This window comes from Chaetura pelagica, unplaced genomic scaffold (assembly GCF_000747805.2).
Source record: "Chaetura pelagica isolate M959 unplaced genomic scaffold, ChaPel_1.0 scaffold246, whole genome shotgun sequence".
Taxonomy (NCBI): domain Eukaryota; kingdom Metazoa; phylum Chordata; class Aves; order Apodiformes; family Apodidae; genus Chaetura; species Chaetura pelagica.
The window spans coordinates 575,914-594,789 of NW_009953647.1; the positions used below are offsets into that span (position 1 = coordinate 575,914).

An 18,876-nucleotide genomic window follows, 5' to 3' on the forward strand; every position below is an offset into this window, starting at 1 on the left:
TAGGCGGTCAGGCAGTGCCGCAGTGCCCAGCTCTGCCACCGCTGCTCCCGGGGCTGTGCTGCCTCGACTCACGAGCTGGGTTGCCACGCCGTGAGCTGCCTCCTTCTTGATGCTGCTGGTGAAGTTGGTGCTGGCATCAGCATCCGCGCCTGTGGCCTGACCTAGGGGACAGCACAGCACAAAGTGCTCAAAGCAGTGGCAATTGTAGCACTTGCGTTGGTTCTCTCCTCCCCGGTGATGTCCGTACTCGCTTTCATGCATCCCTGGGGCACTCCCAGCAGGACTGAGGTGTCCCCACTGTCCCCGAGTCCTGCCACTCGCTCTGCATCTCCAACCCAGCACCCTGTGCTAGCCCTGCACCCAGGGAGGGAACAGCCCCAGCCACCACAGGCCCAGGGACAGCACCCTAGAAAGGCAACCTGCCCCATCCATGTCTACCCTCACACCACTTGTGCTTGCTGCCCCAACGCACGTGCACAGGTGACACTCACCCTGCAGCCCCTTCACAAGCCACAGCAGCCCATGCTGGGGCAGGGACCCTCACTGGCACTGCACAGGCATGGCAGGATCATGGGGGTACACCCAACACAATTGCCTGCCTGGGCAGGGGCAGTTCCAGGAAGTCACTAACAGCCACCCTGCCCACACCCTGCACTGACCTTGCAGAGCGGCAGCAGAGCTAAAGGGACATTTGTGTCCCATACCACAGTGCACGAGGGGTTCAGACCCACCCTGACCCACAGAGCTGAGGGCACATTATTCTGCTTGCACACAGCTCTGCTCTGACCCCACTCAGTGCAGAGCCCAGAGCGAGGGCTTGCACCCCCTGCCTGGGCAGCCTTCCTGCCACCCAGTGGCAGAGTCCTGCCTGCTCTGCTTAGGCTCAGACTGCCTGGGAAATAAGTATGCATCCCCATCCCAAGATCTTCCCCTGGGATTGTGCAGGGCCAGGTTTCACAGCTGCTTGTGCCCTACAGGAGATGCAGCTGCATCTACCCATCAGGTGTGGCGCTCCCAGGCAAGGCTGAACACGAAGCAAGGGCACACAGAGAAATCCTGGCAGCAGAGAGGAAAAACATCTCTGGTGAAGGAGAAGACAGCAGGGAAGCCAGGATCACACCTTGCAGCAGGGCAGGCAGTTGCACAGCACACTGTACATAGAGATGGTGGCACACTTGGGAAACCCACTTGTGACAAGCAACTGCTGGGAGGTTGCTAAAAACAGAGACATCTCACTGCCAACAGACACCATCCTGTGTGGTGGAGCCTGTTCACTGAAGCAGACATGCTCCAGGGAACAAGGACAGCTACCACAGAGAAGCAGTTCCAGGAGCAAAGTGCCTAGAGACAGCTGGAAGTGGCAGCAGCACCCCAGTGGAGCAGCTCCAGCGGGTGGCATTCAGCATAGTCAAAGCACAGCCCTCTGAGCCCTTAGGGACAACCTCCCAGGTGACAAGCCACCTAGGGCTGCAGCTCAGTGTCTCAAGGGTGAGGGGATGCAGATCCTCAGCTGCAGGCTTTGCTGGGGGGCTGAGCCACATGCAGATGGCTCCCAAGCTGGGTGACCATGACTGAGAGGCAAGGGCAGGGTGGCTGATCTGGGGTCATGGGAGAACCACCTCTTATGCCAGGACACAGCACCCCACTTCTCACCATCACCCACAGCTCCCAGCAGTCCAGGACTGTGGCAGAAAAAGGGACCACAAATCTTGAGGGAAAATGAAACCAAACACAAGGGAAGAGGAGGAGGGTGGTGCTGGGGGAGCAGAGAAGCATGCATGTAGGGCAGACTGTGCCCAGGCTGCTTTTCACGAAGTGCTTGAACCCTCCATGGCAGCAGGGGCACATCAGGGTGCAAATTCAAAGGGAGAGGAACTGCTCAGCTCTCTGGCTATTACCAGCAAAGGAGACTAGAGATTAGTCAACACTATTTTTCACACCTTGCCTGAAGGCAAAACCAGTTAGTTACAGGGGTTGAAAACTGCACATGGCCCACAGGCACAGGACACCCAGGTGCACTGGCTGCATTGGAAGTCTTCACACTGCTGGGAACAAAGGAAGGAAAGCAAGATTGCCAGGGAAATTGAGAGAGGAAGAAGAGACCGCCATGAAGAGCTACAAGACAGCACAAAGCACTGCAGTTTGACAGACAGTGCTCTTGGGCATGGAATGCTTAGGCTGGTCCTCCCCAGAAGGCAGAGGAGTGCACAGCCAGGGATATCAAGGATGAAAGGAGGCCCTAAAGAATGGAGTGGAGAAGTTGGGTCACAGCAGCCTAGGATAACGCTTCTACAGGACACTTTACAGCAGTGATGCTAGTACAGGCAAGGACAGATCTGTAGCAAAACACACACAAGAAAAGATCAGAGCCACCAAACACCAGCCAAGACTGCCCTCGTGTCAGGCCAGTGAGTCTGTACTGGGTCCTGGGCTCCATGGTTCCCAAGGGACCAGGGAGCCAGCTGGGCATCAAAGCCAGGATGGAGGAAGGAAGGTGGAAAGATAACAACAGTGACACAAAGGCTCCTACAAAGTGAGAAGCAGAAGGAAAAAGATAAGATGGTGCTACACAGAGAAGTAAGAGGAAGGGAATGAGATGAAACACCAGAAAGGAAAAGCTAACCAAGTACCAGAACTGCCCAGCAGCCACCAGCTGTGTCCCTTCAGGCCACACAAGAAGTGCTGAACTCACCACACAGCTCGGTGCTACCAGAGTAGTGCTGACTTGCTGCATCTGAAGGGAGAGCTGTGCTGCCTCCTTTCCCTGTCTGAGGCAGAGAGGAGAAGACCTCAGCATGGGTGAAAGGCGTGGGATGGTCAGTGCCATGTGAAACAGTCATGAAATGTGCAGTAGAGCAGCCACAGGTCCAGGTGGCACAGCCCAGCAAGATGGAGCTCTTCTGTTCCACCCACTTCTAGCTGAGCTCCCCCAGCAAGCAGAAACAGATGCCCAGAGGTACAAAATTTGCTCTTGAGACCTTGGGAAGTGATTGAGCACGAGACAGCTGATCCATAGCCCACTGTGCATGGGAAATGCTGGGCATTCAGAAAGCTGATGCTATTGTTTTTCAGCTCTCACACCAACCCAAAAACTCCCAGAGGAGGTGAAAGATGCCCTAGAAAAGGTATGCAGTGGTGACACGTGAGCATGTCCCCAGCAGAGCAGAAATAGGGGCCTGCCCACTGTCCAAGGGGCATGTGAAGCCTGAGTGAGATGTGTGCATACAAGGGAGGGAGCAGACCCAGCCCAGACCCTGGGAGCAGAGACAGGTCTCAGTCACTCCAAACCATCTGTCAGAAAGAGAAGGAAGCTCTCCCTTGAAGGCACTCACAGCCAGGCTGAGACAACTTAGAATTAAGGGGAAAAAAAAATAATAAAAAAAGGTCATTAATCATCAATACTGGAGTAGAATCTGGTTTAAACATAAAATGAACTGTTGGTTCTACACTCAAGACTCCTGTTACAGCCTCACAAAGTGCCACGAGGTCTTGTGGCCCTTCTCAAATTCTCTGTCTCTAGAACCCACTTTTCCATAAACTCCTTCTCCTTTTGGGCCAGCCACCATCAACCCAAGAGGGCGATGTCACTGGGTAAGAAAAATGGTAAGGGAATACAAAAACTCACACTCATGCACTTGGGAGATGATAGAGAACATTTGGTGTTTCCTTCAGAGAAAAGGGAATCTTTATTTGGCCCATGGGGGTGGGAGGAGAAGGGAGATGAGGGAAATCAACTAAAACGGAATGATTTGGATGTGCAAATACATCAGTGGCCACCAGGGTGGGTCAGACAGGAACACACACGAGACACAGGTGGATTGCACTGATCGCCGTTTCCAAAGCAGCTAAAAAATAAAATCAAGAAGGGCCTGCACCAGCTCTACTGTACCGTGACCAAGAACCCAAGCAACCCTCCCAGAGTCAGTGAGACAGGCTGGCTGGGTTAGTGCACCGTTTCCGTGGCGGGCGGGCGAGCAGCAGCGCTCAGAGGGCATGCTGGGGTAGGACTCTCACACGCTCCTGTTCCCCACCTCCTATGTCGCCCTGCGTCTCCAGCCTGCTCAAACGCTCCAAGCTTCTTCCAAGAGCTTCTTCCAGCTGTCCCCGCAGCTCCTGGACCCCCTCCAGCTCCACCTGCAGGGTGTGGTCTCTCGCAGAGCTAAGGGGACGCGCCGCATAAGAGGGAAGAGGGTTAGACAGGCTGCACCACCTTGGCCCCTCCATCCTGGAATGTCATTTCTGCCAGGCACAGGCCCTGCCTGCTCCCCAGGCAGCTTGGCCACCTCTTGCCTCACCTCTAAACCCCCCCAGAGCTCAGCCATCCCCTAAAAAGGCTCCAGCTCACAGCAGGGGACTCCTAGCCACAGCTGTTCTTCAGTACTTACTCCAAGCACTCCACTTATGTGCTCTCTTGCTATCAGGTAGCTCATATATCCCAAAGGCTGCAGCCCCATGAAGGGCAGGGGATTAGTGTAGGGGACACAGGGGACAGCAGGGCAGGCCAGGCTGTACCATGGGACAACCGCCTGGATAAGCACCTAGATAGGTCCTTATCAACCCAACAGCTGGTTGGGAATTGGACAGCAGCCTCTGAAAGGTGGCCAAGTGAGGGTGAGAAGCTGAGCTGGGAAGTGGCAAGTCAGAGAACAGAGATGGAAATCCCAGGGCCTGAACAGGAGATGGCGGGGGGGGGAGTTTACGCAGCATTTAAAGTTGGCCACTGCAGCCTCTCCAAGCGAGGAAGGCAGCCTAAAACTCAGACTCCTGAGCCCACATTTGTCTGATTCTTTGCCTAAACTCCCTCTTTCCCACTGAGGGCTCTCAGATTTGCAGGATGATCACTGCTCCAGGGATTGCCCCACTGGACCATCCAGACTTGCCCCAGCACGGAGCCAAGGCAGCGCTGCTCACCTGTCTGGGTGTGTGTGAAACTTCACCAGGCTGCCGTAGAGCTGCCTCTCTGCCTGGAGAGCCTCATTCAGCCGATTCCTTTCAGCCACCAGCCCTTCCAGCACCAGTAACAACTGGTTGGAGACAAAAGACATGATGCAACACATAAGAGAGAGAAATGGAAGGAGGCATCTAGCTGCCCCAGAGAAAGAGGGGCTCCCCTTCCTCTCTTGCTTGCACCCAAGTGATCAAGTTGATCAGTGTCAGCGCCAGATTCCCAAAAGACTTTGCCTTTGAGACAAGTGCTGAAGGAAACCAGTCTTCTGCTTTGTTTTCCCCCTACTGCACACAGCCAGCTTTCAAGAACAAGGACATCTAAGCGTATCCAAAGGCTGAAAAGAAAGTCTCGTAACTGAGCACCAACAGAAATATAAATACATCTGAGCTTGCCCCTCAGGGCACACTACCTGCTGCTTTCTGCTTCCAGTAGCCTCCTGTCCTCGTGACTCTGCTATGGCCACTTTCTCCCGAAGCACCAGCACTTCTTCTGTCAGCCTTTCCATGGCTGGAATTTCTTCAGGATCCACCAGCTGCATCTGCAGATCCTGAAAACCAACAGCAGGAGGGCTCAGTGAAGAAGGGATCAGTAACAAGAACAGCTGAACCTTTGTAATCCTCCCTGGAATGTAAGTGCCAAAAGTTTCCAGTGTTTGGGAAGACCCAGGTCTCCTAAGAAAGAAACCTGAAGCACCCAGAATGTATTAGGCACAGACAACAGCCTGGAGCAAGAAATGAAAAGGGACATAATGCACACAGCAGAGAAAGAATAGACTGCTCTGCAGCTTCCCAGGTGGAACTGACCCACCATAGTGCATTATCTCACCTTGATGAGGTCCTCTTTCATCTGGATGGTCCTGGTCAAGGACTCTATATCTGAGGCCTGCACCTGCAGCTCTTCCTCCTGCGTGGCCACCACAGACTGGAGAGCAGCAAGCTCCCGCTAAGGAGGGAAGAGAAGTCCGTGGAAGTCTTCAGAAAGCAAGACCCCACTGCAAGCTGCCATCCCATTTCTCTCACTGGGGGTCCCCTCACTGCAGGGGGTCCAAAACCTCCAGCAAGGGGCAGCCCAGTGGTTTCCTGTAAGCAAGAGAGATCAGCACAGCACTACAAGCTCACCCTGCTTTCCCTCTCTTTCTTTGCCATTAGCTCCAGCTCCTCTTTGGCATTAAGAAGATCCTTCTCCAGCTCTGCTGCTGACGTTGTAACTGTAAAGACAACTCGGTTACTGCAGAGTTACTATGTGTCAGCTCCAACTCCAGGATCAGACAGAATTCCCCATTGGCAAGACAGGTCTATGATACTCATGCTTCCCACCACACTGCCTCTCAGGAAACACTCTACTTCCCTGCTTGATCCCTAAATAGCAGCCCAAGGCAACAAAACATCCCAGGCCTGCTGTCCCACCTCTGGCAAAGTTCAGGTGTCCTGGCCCCAGGCCAAACCCAAACCAGTTGCACTTGTCTCAGCCCAACCTGAACCATAAAGTCAAAAACCCTTCATTGGACAGCATCAGCTCTTGAGTAGAAGCACCTTACCTCAAATCTGACACCAGCCTCTCTCTTTCCTATGCTCCCATTCCCAGACATCCCTGAACCACCACCCAAAGGGAAGGCACAACTTCCAGTTCAAAGTACTCATTCTTGGTCAAAGCTCTCTGTTCTCTCAGTTTTGTGCAACCACACTTCCCCCACAGCAAAATGTCTTTGTCATGTTTGGAGACCTTGAAAGAAGCTCTGACCATACTCACCTCCCCCTGTCCTGCAGCTGCTGTCTGCTTGCTGGGGTCTGGCAATGGCTGTATCTCCACAAGCTCTTTGCAGTATTTCCTAAAAACACAAAAGTCTCCAAGTTTTCATCTTTATGGTGAACAGAGCACTCACAGCTTCCTCAGAGCTCCAGGACTGCAGCAAAGCTACTGGCTGCTTTGCTGATGCCTCTGAAATGTGAGAAACCAATGAAGGGGACCTAGACAAGCAGCAGGAAAAAGTGAATTTCACCCAACCTAGAAGCTCTGGCCTTGTTTTATTTGGCACTAGGAGGTTGCTGGCAGTGAGCATCTTCATAGTAAGGATTACAGAGGTTTCACTCAATTGCAGCAAACCCATCTTCCCACTGAGACTCTACAGAGACCTACATCTTCATCCAAAGATGTGGCCTAGAAGGATCACACAGGAAGGACAACACAGAGCTTGGCACATATACATGTCCCTGGAAGTCTCTAGAGCTCACTTTGATCCTGGGAATAGAAATAGCAACCTGTTTACAGCTGCTTAAAAGCATTCAACATGTCAGCTCACCAATATGCCATTAACAGCTGCTCAGGCAGGAGCATGGCATATGTGGCCTTGGAGTTGTATACAGCCTCAGAGGGGGTTTTAGCAAAGCTGCTTTAAAAATACCAACTCAAATTGTGGAAGAGACAGCAAACAGCCAGCAGGCTCTGCCAAGAATTAGTGGGACCTAAAATTAGCTCTCTTGTCCCCTCCAGAATGTGACAATGTCAGGGAGGGGATTACAATACAGTGAGGCAGCCCAGCCCAAGGAAGGCCTGGGTCAATGCTGGAGGGTCAGAGGGTGGATTTCTTTCATACTCTCACATGCCCTACAGACTCAAATACTGCCTGATCAAAACAAAAGGAGACACTGAGTGACAAAGGCTGGTGGAATCAACATCAGAACACCCAGGGAGCATTTCTGCTCCTCAGTTTCTTCTCTTCCTCCTACAGAAAGCCTCTCCCGTAATCCTACTTTCATTTCTATCATTCTCTGTTGTGCTCTCTCCCGTTTCCTCCTGTGCCAATCCCTTCTCCATGGAGCCCCAAAGCCACGGGCAGAGAAACAGTGCACAATTCTTACTTGTATGGGCTGTTTGTCCTGCTTCAAAAGCCTGGCACCAGCTGACTGGGTCCCAACAGGCTCCTTCCCCAACAGATGCTGGCGCAGGAGCTGTAACTCGCAGCTCCTTTCGGCCAGAGCACGTGACATCTTCTCCACAGCCACCTGATGGAGCAGGAAGAGCAAGAGAAGGCAGGTTTGTCATCAGGGGTGGGATCCCTGTCTCTCACCTTCCTTAGGGACTAAGGGAAACAATGTTTATCTGCTCTGCAAACAAGCCTGGGAGATACTGCTCCTGGCCACTCAAGAGTGGCTCTGCTGCAGTCCTCCCATCTCTACCTGCCAAGTAATGCTCAGCCTCTCAGCCTAGCGAGGAACAAGATCCTCAGTTTCTCTCATTTCCTTCAGGATTGGAGAAAGACAGAGGACAGACAAAGAGGAGCAAACGGTGCTTGAAATTTTAGCCCCCTTTTTCTGAAACCCGAAGTGAAGTATCTTTGGTAACAGAGCCACACCCAGTGTGCAAGAGCAGGCACAGTAGGAGCTGTGGCTCTTTAAGTGGCAGTTACCTTCTGAGGCTCATGCACTAGTCTGACTAATGTGTAAGTTCAGAGGCAATTAGCAGAGCTTCCTCAGAGTTCTGAACTATAGTAGGAACAGCTCAGAGCCTTCCTTTCTGATCTAGTAACACACACACGAAGCAGCAACCCTCCCACAGACCCTTTTTGCTGCCCCAAGCCTAGGAGCACGTATTTTAGGAGGATTTGCACCTCCTTCCCCACCACACGCACAAACTCTGCCCAGTCCATTTAATGACAGGGACCTAACACCTGAACACTGCTACAAGAACTGCTGCTTCATTGCTGCTCCCGTGCAATGGCTTGAGACCAACCTAGGAACAGCTGGTGGCATCTCATGTTGTTCTGCAACACTCAGCAGCTCCACCAGACTACATCAACAGCAGCCAGAGAGCAGCTGGTATTTGCTAACTGTGAAGCAGAGCCACCCACCCAGGTGTCCCGACTGCGGCACTGCACGCAACTCACTCGGCTCTGCTGCTCCTTGGTGCTCACAGCCTGCAGCAGCGCCCGGATTTCGGCATCATGCTCCATGGTCTGACAGTTCCTGTCACTGAGGAGATCCTGCAGCATCTTCTCCTTGTGCTGGAGACGCAAGCACAGCTCCTCTGCTACCTCGCTCTGTCCTGGGCCCAGCTTGCACAGCAGAGTTGCTGTAAGCTCCTGAGCAAGTGGGAGGAAGGTAGAGACGGAGTGACATTGCTACCATCAAGCTGCAAGCTGGTCAAGGACCAACAGTTCTTCAGCCTGCATGTAGCTGAGAGCAGCATCTCAGCAAACACAGGTATTTACAGCTGCCAAAAGCAGCCAGCTTACACAGCAGCAGGCACTTCGTCAGGAGGTTCTAGTTTAGAACCACTCTCTGCAAACCAACTGGCTGAAGGCTCAGGAAGCCAAGCTGAGGCCTCACCTCCACTTCCTTGTTCCTATCATGCAGGCAGGTCTGCAGCTGCTGGATGATCCCCTCCTGCTCCTTCTGCCTGCTGCAGGATTTGGCCTCAATCTCCTCCTTCAGCCAGCGGAGGTTTTGGCAGGTTGCTGAGACCTGCTCTAGTTCCAGCGTTTTGGCTTTCAGGAGGCTCTCCAGGCTCTGAGGACCACAAAAGAAGCAGCTCAACCAGGGACAGGGATTATCCTGAATTAAGCAGAGCTGGAAATACTAGTCTCTCCTGCCAGCGGAGTCACACAGATTCAACCCGCCATCCCCTCCAGGCACCACACTTTCCTCTTTACCCAGCCCAGAAACACAAGTGAACCAGGAATGTGCCTCACACACAGGGCCAGGGAAAGGCCAACACCCTGCAGACACTCTCCCCAACAACAACCAGAGCATTCACAGGAAAGTCTTGTCTGGCACCACACCACAGCCAGGCTGGACTCTGTATGTCCAGGTGCAAGCACTCACATGAATGGTGGCCTCATTGCTGGACAGGACATTGCGCAACCTCTCCAGGTCACCTCCATGCTCCCTTATTGAGAGATGGAGCTGCTGCAGCTCTTGCTCCTTCTTCTCCAGGGCACAGAACTTCTCATCTACTGCTCGCTAAGGTGAGAGAGGGTGTTTGTTCAGAATGGGGTAGTAGGGCTCTGCAGCTCACCACTTGCTTTGTGGGACACCTCAGCTCTCCCTTTCAGAGAAGACTCCTCTGGAAGGCTGAGCAGTGAAGGGCACATAGAGGACACAGTCACCCCTTGGGTTCAGCCTCAGGATCCACTGCTGCTGGTAGCCCAAAGGCTGACCCACAGGAGAAAGAGGGAGACATCACCAACAGACTGTGCTCACCTCCAAAGCTGCATCCCTGTCGCTAACTCGCTGCTGAAGCTTCTCCAACATGGCATTCATGGCTGCAGGACTCTTGTCCAAGTTTTGCTGGCATTGCAGAAGTTCCCTCGATTCCTAGAGGTCACATGCAGACACCCACAGTAAAACTGTTTGTCCAGAAATGCCCCAGAGAGCACCACAAAAGAATCAGGGCTAATTACCTCCACCCTACACCTGGTGGGCTCCCTGCATTAAAGGGTAGGTGAGTCCCAGCACCTGGAGTTGCTTAATCAGTGCCCACCAGGGCTCACCAGGAATTGCTGGGGGCTGAGGTACTCAGACACCTTCTTCCTCATCTTGGGAGCCCAGAAGCATCCCTTCCCTTCCTCAAAGGATGTGAGAGCTAGACTGACTTTTGCATTGCCAAATACCAAAGGAGGAGCAGGGACCTGTCTAGTTAAGCTCAGCTTGAATCTTTCTGCATCTCACCTGCAGCAGCTGTTCCTTGCGAGCCAGAAGCTGAGTCAAACGCTGCACTCTCTGCTCCTGGGCCTGCAGCTCACGGCATTTCTCCCACTCCACAGTCTGGAGCTTCTGAGCCTTGTCCTGCAGCTCTGCCTGCAGCTGCTGTACCACAGCATGCAGCTCCTGCAAGGGAAAAGCAGATGCCTTGGCAGTCAGTCTCAACAGACCTGTAAACAACAGGCCAATCTGAAGAAGCCAAGGGCTGTTGGAGCAGCCAAAAATGCTCTACAATACTATGACTTTTTTTTTTTTTTTACTACTACAACTGCTTTTACAACTCAAAATACACTTCCACGGTGATGAAGCTGGAATTTATTTCACTTCCCAGGGTATCCACTCATGTAAACCCCTTGTTCTGGCCACAGGCAGTGTTACAATCCATCATAGCTATACCTGTGCAGCAGCAGATGTTAACTTTGTAACATCACTAAGAGAGATGGGACATTTACACCAGCCAAAGGCATACAAGTGACAACATACCCATTGTCAAGAGTCTGCAGATTCTAAATCCTCAGACACAAAACTAAGGAGGATGAAGAATTGTCCAGGCCATAAATGACAACGCACTAGGCAAGTGTGTCCAGATTGGTGCAGGCAGAAATGGTGACTGAGAGCAGAGTACTGACTACACCAGTGCTTCAAGTCACGTAACCCCTGAGACTTCCAGGCTAAATATTCCTCATACCTGGTTGTGTTTCCAGGTTGCCTCTTTCTGCTGCTGTTCCTCATGCACCATGGTTTCAAGGTGCTCAGTTGCTCTCCTGGCTTCAGCCAGTTGATGGTCTTTCTGGCGCTGAGCTCTTCTCAGTTTCTGCACCTCCAGCTTGGTGCAGAAAAGCGTGTTCTGAAGATCTAGGAGTGACATTTGCTGCTCCTGGGATGGGAGTGTGTTCTCTGACACCTGACAAGAATGAGAAGCAGAGAAACTTAAAGATGCCCTTCCTGAGAGGGAATTTAAAAATCAGGATCCCTGCAGGAGGACACCCAATATATTTGAGGCTTTCCAGGGACACACCTGCAACTGTCCCAGGTGGCTTTTCTGTAACATGTCCCGCAGCTTGGCCATTGTCTCATTCTGCCCTTCGATGATCCGATACAGCTCTTCTGTCTGCCAAGCCAAGGACAGGAAGCCCAGTCAGTGGCAAACCCAGCACAGACCCTCCCGTCCCAAGCCTGGATGGGATTATGACCCATGTCACCATCCCATGAAAGAGCAAGAAATAATGGAATGAGATCCAGGATGCCTAGCAGTGACTGAAGCATTCCTTTTCAGCCACAGCCTACAGTGCTAACACACCTTCCTCTTCCAGGGAGCACCACCTGCCCACCCAAATCTATTACCTTACTCTCTTTGCTCTTCAGGGCCTCGTTCAGACTCTGGATTGTATGATCTTGCCTCTGTGATGTTTCTTGGACAGATTTTAATTCAAAATTCAATTCATTCAGCTTCTCCTGTAACAACTGCAGACAGAAATACATTGCTTATTTAATCCTGCCTAATGCTCTACATAAACATCTTTAGGACTGCCTCCACCCCTTAATCAAGTCTGTACAGCCCAGGTGTTCACCAAATCAAGATCAACATGGCCCCCTCTAGAGCTTGAAAACACTGCTTGAGCTGGGTGGAGACAACCACAAGGCCTTCAGCCCCTCCACAGGACTGTTCAGTGCTTCAGGTCCATCCAGAGCAGCTCCCATGTGCAGGGTGGAGGTTCCAGGCTTGGCTTCACATATCATCCTGCCTCCTACACACTGCAGGAGAGTCTTGCTCAGGCTGCCCCACTGCCTTCCCGGTTTCTATAATTTGTTTCTGTTCCCTTAAGAGGAAAGGGGCCCAAAAAACTCTCAGGATATCTGAACAAAAAAACCCAAAACAACACAGAGAAGCTACACATTCCAAAAGCCATTCTCTTTGCTTCTCAGGTCCTACAGAGTGTTGCAGCTGCCCCTTTAAAATCTTTCAGCCCTTTCTTTCTCTGCCTCTCTGACCCTCCAGGCACTCTTGCAGCAACTGCTGGTCTAGGTAATTACACATTTGATCAGATCAGTGGTTTATTTAGCCTCGAGTTCTGGCTTCAGTTCAACAGAGTCTAGTCAGTGCCAACATGCCAACACCACAGCCACAAAGCAAAGGGGAAATATCATACTAGTCTCTGTGCCTGGTTTACAACCTGAGAAACTTTTGCCTTTGACATTTTCACCCAAAAGAGACTGCCATCTCAAACAATTTCAGGACAATTCTTTGCTTTCACCATACTGTTACTTATGCAGGACACCATGTACATTTAAGCAACTGCTTGTTAGCATTTCTACACATGTTGCCTGTTTGCATTCTCAGTTTTGGATGACACACCTTTGTCAGAATTTACTCAAGCCTCAGTTTCTTAAGGAGTTGGTGCTGCCACATGATTTCCTCTTGTTCCTCATTAGTTTACACACCTGTCATGTTATCTCTTCTCTAAGAGACACTCCCCATAAACCGTTTAAACATTTTCAACTGTATTTTCTAGGCCTTGGGCCTCCTTTCCCCTTTCAACCTTTGTGGTCCAGGCAGCTCCAAGAGCTTCCACCTGTCCCCAGATTTAACTAAAGAATCCATCCTAACACTTTTTCTCATTTAATCTCTCTGTTTTCCATGTAGGTATAATTTACCTGAGAGTTCAAGAGCATGACTAAGAACATCCACCCCTCACAAAATGTGTTCAATTTGATCTGCCTCGAGGCAACCCAGCTTCATGTTTCTTTCCTAAGAAAGGCTTTAAATAAAAAAAAAAAACAACAAGGCCCACTTTGCACTTATCTCCCTTACTGCTTGCAAAAAAGAAAGCAGCTGTCCCAAAAGGCAGGTGCCCTTCCCTCCTGCATCAGGCTCAGCCCATGCAAATCCAAGAGACATGGAAATAGTCCTGTGCATCTCTCCTTCACCAGCTCCTGGAAGGCTCACCAGGTAAGCAGGAAATTCTTCCAAAACAATGGTTTGGAAAAATAAATATGGAAAATGCACACAGCACTGCTGCAGGAAAAACATTCAAATTCTTTTAACTCAGCAGCACTGAGAATCATGTGTCAGCACACACCATTGCTGGAAGAGGGGTGCAGATGCCTGCCTCTGGCCAGGTTGGGAGGCACCCTCCAACACTAATTACATCAGACTCACTAGGCACTGAATTTGCTGTTCATGGAGAAATACCTTGTTGGCAGCTTCAAATTGCTGGAGTTTGCCCTGCAGCTCTGCAGCGCACAGATCAGACACGTGCTCCCGCGCTGCAGGGTCACCTGGAGCAGGCTGTTGATCTTCATCTTGCAAATTCTGGGGGAGGAAAAAAACCAAAACACCAAAAAAACCCCAATGAGAAACAGCTCAAGTAATGCACTGACTTCTTCTATTCACCTGTCAGTCCTCAGAGACCCTGCAGCATGTGCTTAAACATGCCCCACTGTGCTCTTCTGTTTCTGAAACATCATGCCAGTGTGTGCCTTCATGTGGGTGGCAGGCTGACCTGCCCAAAGTTCCCTGCTGCCCTGATGCTCTGGTCAGGCTCCCTGACTCTCCTCACTCCCACTCAGTGAGCCCAGCAGCTTGTCTGGCTCTAACCACTGTCTGCAGGCTGATGGCAGATGTGCTCCCCATACCCAAGCCATGCCTCTGAAATCTACATACCCTGCTGGCAGCTTCAAAACAGAGCTATCACCAAATCAACCTCTTTCCCATGTTCTGCCAAGCTTCTCCTTCTTAACCAAGCCCACAACCTTCAATCCTTCCCACCAGCTACCCTCCTGCCATGAGCTGGCAGCCACCCCCCAACTCTGAACCCCTCCACTTGTGATTCTCCGGGCCCTTCTTCACAGCTCCCCATGCTTTAGCACCTGCAGGGTGTGCGATTCCCTGCAGCTCCACAAGTCGTAGCAAATTCAGTGCTACAGCTGAGATTTTTTTTCCTGCCACATACCCATTTATTGAGAACAGAGACAGCCTGCTTTGACACGTGGCCTGCCAGCCCCTGCTGGCTGAGCACACACTAATCCCTTGTCATCCCTTCGTACTCTTGTACCACCTCCCGCCTAGCGAGTGGTTAACTCTTGAGAGCAGCATTCAAACCAGCCACCCACCCCAGCCCTCACAGGACACATTAAGTACTCCCAAATATTACCAGTGATAGGAGATTGATTGTACTGGTGCCTGTTTCAAGCAGGAGCCATGCCCAGCACAGGGCTGCAGCACAGAGGCCATCAGAACATGGCAGTGCTTCTCAGAGCACACACAGGAGCACCAGCTCCAGGCAGCACAGCACAGAGAGGACAACAGCCGACTCCAATTGGCCCTGTCAGACTGAATCCTCAATCTCCGGCAGCCACAGAAACACTGTCTCTGGGAAAGTCAAGCAGCTCAGAGGAGCTCCCCCAGGCCTGGGCATTGCCTCCCACATTCAGAAGTAATGCTTCCCTTTATCCTGATGTTAAGGTTTTAGTGAAAAGTTAGAACAGTGACAGCAAAGTCATTTAAAATTTGCCCAGTCAGAGGGCTTTGGATCAGGCAGGGAGAGCTGCTGGAATCTGTCACACAAGCAGCTATTTTCAAATTAGGTTGATGAAAGGAAAACAGAGAAAATTAAAAAACAAACAAACAAACAACTTTCTTCACGGTTTGCACGTTCCAAAGAAAAATAAGCAGAAAGCCTGCAAAGAGCTAAGAGCAGGGAGGAGAAAAGCAGAGCCAGCTCCAGAGTCCAAAGTCCCAGCTGCCTCCCTCGTGCTTCCCGGCAGCCATGTCAGGAGCGCAGCTCCCCAGCAGTTTCTCCTACATCAGCATCTGACTGACAACCTCTCCTCAGTCAGCACACACTAACCTAGATTTAAAAAAATAATAATCACGGCATTATTGAAGCCTGCCAAGTTCACATCTGCCCAGAACAGTGGGTAAGAGACAAGCTTCTCAGTAGGGCAACACGTCCCTTGCTGCCAGCACAGCACTGCAGGCAGCTGCCAGAGCGTGTCTGAGGAAGGCTGGGCTTGGTGGCTTCTCCTGAGGCTACTGTGATGAAGAGGAAGAATCACTGGTTCAAGAAAACGCCCAAGATAACAGCATCTACAAGATCACGTGCCCCAACACCAGGGCTCTTGGTTTTCATAGCTTACAGCAGTAAATTGAAAGAACTGCAGTTTCCCAAAAGCACTAGGGGACTTATGGTCTTATACGTTCCTTTCACATCACCCAAAATATGCTTACGCATATGAATCAGCAGTACCTGACTTTAAGAAAGAGCGTTGCTTGTACAAAGACAAATCATTTATACACAAACCAATTGGTTTGCTCACTGCATCGACTTCCCATTTTTGCTGTTAAAGCCATCTGAAGGATTTAAGTGCTTTCCCCCTTCTGCCAGACCCTGCACCAAAGCCTGCACCTGCAGCTGCCACGGCAGCAAGAATTTTTTTACAGGCAGTAAAAGATCCTGCAGGATTAATTCCTGGCAGGGACGGTTGGGTGGCAAAGACTGGAGGTTGAAGAAACGCCTCTAAAGCAGTTCCAAGAGGAGGAAGGCGACGTGTGACAGAAAGCCAAGCCGTAAACATGCCACGTTGATTGTGCCATGTTAAGAGAAAGCCTATTTTTATGCTGTAAATATATCCTGGCAGTGAAAATGAGTAGCAAACACCACAGACTAGAGGAGCAGCAACGCCCTGCCCCACATCTTCAGTCCCTGGCTGCCAGCGCGGTGCCTTTGTGCACCAGACGAAAATCAGTCTTCCTGCATTCCTCCCTAGCACCATCTCTTGAGCAGGTTTTTATGGGAAAAGCACACAGCTCTAGGAAACGCCCGAGCAGATGGGACAGGGAGCAGCACTGGCTGAATGGGAAGTGTAATTTACCACAGATACAGTTGCCATAGTAATAAACAAGCATTTTTGCAATTCCCCCGGCTACCTAGAGCATTAGACAGCACTAAGGCTGTTAATAGGAATGCAATTAGGCTGACATGGATATTCCTGAATTGAAGCTGACTGAGGCCTTCTATTCATCAAGGAAAGTGGTAAAGCAATTACAAGTTCAGCTTTTTGACTGCATGCTAATGAAGATGTCATTAAAGCCAGCAAAACAGAGGCAGTCTGGAGCTACACAAGGACTAACCATCGAGGCAGGTAACTACACCAGGAGGTCCCTTGAAAGCATGAGCTTTCATTGTCTCTCAGCAACACCTGCTGTTAATTGATAAATCTTTTCAAAGGATCAGAAAATAAACCAATTATCTAGAATACCAACCCTAAAGTCAGTCCCTGGCTCAAATCCACCTGCAGGGAAGACACCCCTTCCTGAGGGCACACGCCACAGATCCCCACGTGGATCTGCACGTTTGGCAGGTTGGAGGCCTGATCTGCAGAGGCAGGTGTTCCATTAGCCAGGCACAAAGAAAACACGTTTGCTGGAAAACACATGCCCAGAAGCCTAAAATGCTCCCTTTGGCTGTGGGTAAGAGTCACACTGACTCCTTAAAGAGAAAGCGGAAGTGAAACCGGTGCTTTCTCAGCTGAAAAATGACAAAGCATGCAAAGAGCTTAGACCATTTAGCAGACTGCACTGACAGGAAAGCCAGTGGAGGGGGGAGAAGGTTAATTTCCCCAGAACACAAGGAGGAAGGTGACGACAAGAGAATGACAGAGGAGAGAGGCAGCACACCTAAAAAGGACTGAGCTGCCTATTCTTAGCCCTAGGTTCAATGACACGTGGCTATCTGTATTATCTCAGCACAGAACAATCCCTAGTGGGCTCGGCGTCAGGCCACAGGGATGCTGCTCAATGGAACGGCGGCACAATGACCTCTACCTGTACCCGCAGCGGCATGTAATCCTCACAGAGGTCGTCCCACAGCTCCTGCAGTTCAGACACATCCAGGGAAAGACTCAAAGGAGCTCTGGAAAAGGATTTTCTGTCTGTGTTCAGGAAGGCAGAAGCAGCACACACAGAAGCGCTGCCATCTGCCAGCTCACGGCTGAGCTTGGGAGGAGGCAAGCTGGACTTCACAGGAATAGGCAGCCTGCTGCCTCGGGGGCTCTGGAGGGGTTTGTAGTCCAAAGCCTTGATCAAGCTGAGGGCCAGCTCCAGCCTGTTCCCACTCAGCGAAGAGATTGGGGTCATGCGGTCATCCGAGAAATCATCACATCTTCCAAGCCCTTTCACCCCCTTCTCTGCATCTTCATCCTTCTGCTGGGGAGGGCTCACCTCCACGGTCGTGTCCAGGGACTCGACAGAGGACACGGGCGTGGTGCCTTCCTCCATGCTCTCCCCATCCACAGGCCCTCTGGCCCCCGCAGACTCTGCCGCGTCGCACGCGGATCCCTCCTCATTGCCCATGCTGGTCGCCCAGCGGCTGGACAGCCCGCGGGAGATGCTTCTGGCCACTTTCCGTGGCACCTTGCAAATAGCTTCGTAGTCAGCGTCAGCCACCCGCAGGGCGGCACAGCCCCGGCAGCGGCGGGGACGGCTGCTGGTTCCCTCGGCAGCGTGGCAGCTGTGCGGCTCCCAGCCCTGCTCCTCCTGGTCGGCCCAGTATTCGTACCCAGAATACGCGAAGGCCTCCTGAAGGAGGGCAGCGTACCGCACGTCGGGGAGGTTGGAAAGGTCCACAGTCCCGTCCCCAGCTCTGTCGTCGGTGCTGGGGTCTTCGTTGTTCCGGCGGTACATGCTTGCAATGCAGAACTTGAGGCGGTCCTTCTCCAGCAGCAGCTTCTGCAGGCGCTCGATGGAGAGGGCTTCGATGCGCGCGATGACCGTGTCGAACCTGTAGATGCGGTCCAGCATGAAGGCACACTTGCTGCAAGCGAACTCGGACCGGCCGTCGCGGCACAGCTCCCTGCCCAGCACGTGGGAGAGCAGCACCTGCAGGTTCAGCTTGGCCGCCGTGTGGAAGATCCATCGCCGCTGGTTCCCGCACAGCTCCCGCGCGCAGATCCGGCAGGTGTCCTTCATCCTCCCTCCCAACCACCACCCCCCAAACCTGCTGCTGGGGGCTCTCAAGGGACCTTCCTGACGCCCCTACCACTCACTCGGTGCATCTCCCGGGGCACAGCTCCCTCGAGCCCTGAGCCCACCAACACTCCTCACCCCAATGATCCTCCCCTGATGAGGAGGGCGCCCCGTCGGGACTCCTGGGGCTACAGACACACCTTCACCTCATCCCAGCTACACCAGGGCTGTCCCTGTCCCCTCTCCTTACAGCTTCCCCTCTC

At 51.9% G+C, this 18,876-nt stretch overlaps 1 protein-coding gene across 1 annotated transcript in view; it reads right to left on the reverse strand.

Annotated features, from left to right (window-relative positions):
• Positions 1-18,876, reverse strand: part of LOC104390717 (myomegalin-like) — a 30,337-nt gene that overhangs the window by 7,081 nt on the left and 4,380 nt on the right. Inside the window, exons 7-24 of the mRNA XM_009999911.1 lie at positions 17,474-18,621; positions 13,841-13,960; positions 11,992-12,111; positions 11,666-11,758; positions 11,336-11,551; positions 10,615-10,773; positions 10,147-10,260; positions 9,769-9,906; positions 9,274-9,453; positions 8,832-9,026; positions 7,807-7,950; positions 6,698-6,776; positions 6,067-6,155; positions 5,774-5,890; positions 5,358-5,495; positions 4,912-5,024; positions 4,032-4,159; positions 73-161 (exon numbers count right to left, since the gene is read on the reverse strand). Coding sequence (XP_009998213.1) covers positions 73-161; positions 4,032-4,159; positions 4,912-5,024; positions 5,358-5,495; positions 5,774-5,890; positions 6,067-6,155; positions 6,698-6,776; positions 7,807-7,950; positions 8,832-9,026; positions 9,274-9,453; positions 9,769-9,906; positions 10,147-10,260; positions 10,615-10,773; positions 11,336-11,551; positions 11,666-11,758; positions 11,992-12,111; positions 13,841-13,960; positions 17,474-18,621 — 3,380 coding nt within the window. The remainder of the gene's footprint in view (positions 1-72; positions 162-4,031; positions 4,160-4,911; positions 5,025-5,357; positions 5,496-5,773; positions 5,891-6,066; positions 6,156-6,697; positions 6,777-7,806; positions 7,951-8,831; positions 9,027-9,273; positions 9,454-9,768; positions 9,907-10,146; positions 10,261-10,614; positions 10,774-11,335; positions 11,552-11,665; positions 11,759-11,991; positions 12,112-13,840; positions 13,961-17,473; positions 18,622-18,876) is intronic.